General features: G+C 53.6%; 1 protein-coding gene across 1 annotated transcript in view; it reads right to left on the reverse strand.

The window, feature by feature from the left end:
- The window catches only part of MBOAT1 (membrane bound glycerophospholipid O-acyltransferase 1), a 77,533-nt gene that overhangs the window by 72,352 nt on the left and 1,418 nt on the right, over positions 1-3,763 (reverse strand). The window contains exon 2 of the mRNA XM_014586498.2: positions 2,996-3,099. Coding sequence (XP_014441984.1) covers positions 2,996-3,099 — 104 coding nt within the window. The remainder of the gene's footprint in view (positions 1-2,995; positions 3,100-3,763) is intronic.

The following is a 3,763-nucleotide window of genomic DNA, read 5'->3' on the forward strand; positions in this document are numbered from 1 at the left end:
TTCCCTAATATATCCTGAGTATGCACAGCTGCATAAGCCGCTAACCGCCGAAGCTCCCTTTCTGCTCAGCACACAGGGCTCATAACGTAGAAATGAAGTTTTCAACAAGTGTACCTATGAAGCCTGTGGGGACCCCAAAGCCAACATCATCCCTATATGCTATTGTTGGAATTCCTATGCTCTACTTGTCTCTAATTAAGTAAGATGACTTTTGTTTACAAGCCAGAGAGTGCACTGCCCGAGACAAAGACACAGAAAGAGAGAGAGAGCACTCCCCAACGGGGCGAAGTCCCACCGCCATCTCTTCTCCATTTCTCCACCCTGTCGGGATTTGGGGCACATGTGCACACACACCCAGTGTGTTTCCAAGTGCCCGGGACCAGGAGTTTACACAACTGGTTGGCCATGTGGGATCAAGCTCCCTTAATTCCTTGGCCACAGGACTAAGACAAATAAGATGACTTTATATCTAACAACCTAGTAAAAGTCCTGGAGGGGACCAGCAGGTGGCATGGTGGACACTGTCACATGGCCGACCATGGCTCAAGTCCCAGACCTGGTGGTTTGCTTTCTCACTTTCTCTCCCTCTCTTCTGTCTCTCTCTGGTCAAATTAAAATAAATGAATGAATAAATTAAACAAGCAACTCTTTAAAAAAAAAAAGTCTCTGGAAACAAAAAGCACAGGCTTTTCCTCATTATTGCTGGAACTGCCCTCAGGCCTCCCTATTTAAGAGTGCCCAGAAATGAACTGAACAGCTACACGGAAGAGTCAGGTGAAAAAGTTGTTCCCTTGCAAAGCAGAATGCTCAGTGAATCTTTCCACTTTTGCAGATAATACGCTACCCGATACTAGGAGACCCAGAGGCTCAGGACACAGAAGTGCAACTGATCAGAAATTACAAACAGATGCACAAAATACAAAGACATTAGGGAAAAGACTCGATATCCTTAGTTGACATGTGAAGAGCCATTTGAGTAACTTGAGCTCATGTTTTATAATTCTGAGTATATCCTAGGACAACAGAATGTCACTTTTTCATAGGACAGGAACGAATTTATCACACTGCTTTTTTTTTTTTAAAGAGAGGTTTTTGCTATAGGGTATGTGCACTCACTAGAGAGACAGAGAGACAGAAAGTGAGAAATCACCCCCAGAGTGGATGGCCACTCTGCAATCCCTTCTCTTCCATTTTCCTCTTGGGATTTTGAGCATGCACACACACACACACTCCTGGCTTGAATGGTAAGCACCAGGTCCAAGACTCGAACCACTTGGGAGCCCAGCGACATAACCAGTACACCATCAGCTGCTGTGTTCTTGGCTTCTGGCTGTCCAACTGAGTCCAACTTTCTCTTCCCTGTTCTATGCCCCACAGGTTCTTCTGCACGTGGAATTGCCAGGTACCCAGTCCAGCCACCATGGGCGGGGTGGAGGGCAGCAAGCAATGGAAGGGCCACGGGTGGAAGGGGAGGCCAGGGTGCCCTCTCTGCTTTCTGCTGCAGCCTGGCCGGAGCTGGTCTAGCTCCCATGGGCAACAGCAAACCACCCTGTCCTTCCCCCTGCAGCCCTCTGGTCCGGGCACTGCAAGAGACTCTGCAGTTTCCCTTAACCTGCCCTCTCCCCTCTAATTAGTTCATCGAAGTCTCTTCATTTCAACCAGCTGGGTTGAATCCTGTTTCCTGTGAGGACCCTGTCTGATAGAAGGACACTCCACACCTACCTAACATTTCTCAGCCAGAAATGTAGGTCTCACGGCCACGTCCCATTGCACTTGTGAGGATGCCGGGGCATTGGGAGGTAGAGTACTGGCCAGAAGCACAGAGGAAGTTGGCTGGCAGAGCAGAAATCCAGCCAGGTGGGGCTGACGTCCATGCCTGTAAAAGCCTGCAGGTGGATGGCAGCACAGAGGTGAAACGCGAGGCTGATCCACGCGGAGGGCTCTGGGCTCAAGGGGGGAAGACCACCCTCGAAGTACCTAGGGCACGCATGGGCCACTCTCAGGGACTGCCAGGGGAGAGGGGACGACACAGAACCAAGACCCGCTTGGGGGTGCAGTCTCTCGGCTTCTCTATTTCTCTCACTTGTGGAAAAAAATAAACTTAAAAAATAAAACCTTAAACTGTCCAGGATATTCTGTTTGACTTGATTGATCTGCACTGTATGAATGCTAGGAGGAGACAACGTTACAGGCTAGAAAGATGTACAATGATTCAATGAGCATTTAAAACTTGGAACATTTAAAATGTTTTAAAACGTAAATTTTAAGAAAAGTAGAATGTAAAAGAGAAAAGTACACAAAGTTTCCAAACACTCAAGCAACAATTTAGCCCCGAGCCACATTAATTATGGTTTGGGATTTTCCTTGGGCTTTACATTAGCCGCTGGGGCAGATCCGAGGGCTCTTGCACCAGTCACTCAGACGGGCCCAGCTGGAGCGTGGAGGAGCCCAACCAAGAGCCAAGAGACCCAGGGAGCCCCCCACCCTGCTCCCCAGCCACCCCCACGTGCTCCCTACCCAAGGCCAGCATTTTTCTTTCAGTTCATCTCTGAAACCCCTTCCTCCCTCCCGACACTCTTTTGTCCCTTTTTATAAATTAAAACCCAGACTACGGGCCAGCAGGTGGCGTGATGGTTAAGGCCCTGGATTCCCACATGGCCTAGGTTCGAGTCCTGGACCTGGTGGCTTTCTCTCTCCCTTTCCCTTTCTCTCTCTGTCTCTCTGGTGAAACGCCCCTCAGGAGACTCAGCTGAGTAACACTGCGTTTCTGAGCTCCAGAACTCACTCAGGTCCCCGCCTCCCGCCCACCCTCAGGCAGACTGCAAAGGGACCTGCAGAAAGCACAAGTGCATACACACACACACACACACACACACACACACCGGTCCAGACTTCGGGGGTGTGGCACGCCATGGCAGGGCAATGGCAGGCTCAGGTGGGGTTCGCGGTCACACCCTGGGAGTGAGCCTGGCAGGAGGCAGCTCAGCAAACACACCTGAGCAAGGCCAGCCGCAGGTCTCAGTTCCTCATTGCTGTAGGGATGTGGTAGAGAGGGCAGCAGGTATGCGCTGGATTGGAGGGGAAAGGCGCTGAAAACACCTAGTGAGCGGAAGGGGGAGGGTGGCAAACTTCGGCAGGGTGCCACAGGGAGCCAGGGGGCCCTCCCGCCAGCCCTCCCCTCCCCTGCAGCCCTCCTAGCTTGGGTCACTACTGAGGGCGGGCAGACTAGCCTGCAGCACCTGGGGCGATAATACGGTGAGACCACCTCCACCATGGGGGGGGTTCGGACCAGGATTGCGGCTGCTCCTGCCCTCCACGTCAACGACCGCGGACAGTCCCCCGACGGTCCCCAACAGTTCATCCCCGTGTCCCGCCAGGCTGACCTGCTCAGGAGACACCCCAGGACAAGTGACGGAAGGCACGCAGGCTCAGAACGCCCGGGGGTCCCCGAGCGCCCCCTCCGCGTTCCTCTGGCATCCTCATGGCACGAACCGCCGCCTCCCTGATGAGGCAACGCTCGTGCCCAAGCGGAAACCCAGGCCTCTCGGTCAGAATGCACCAGCTCGGGTCCCTCAGGCTGGTTGCTCAAGTTGGGCCATCTAAAGGGACCCGGGACGGCGACTTGGCTGCTCTGGCGGGACGCGCGCTGGGAGCCCGCGTCCCAAGTTGATCCCGGGAAACGAAGCGACCCCAAACTTCCAGGAGCTGGGGCCGACCCGCCGGGCAGGGGCCCCGCGCTGCCCCACGCGCAGGCAGGAAGCGG

This window comes from Tupaia chinensis, unplaced genomic scaffold (assembly GCF_000334495.1).
Source record: "Tupaia chinensis unplaced genomic scaffold, TupChi_1.0 Scaffold000141_1, whole genome shotgun sequence".
Taxonomy (NCBI): Eukaryota; Metazoa; Chordata; class Mammalia; order Scandentia; family Tupaiidae; genus Tupaia; species Tupaia belangeri.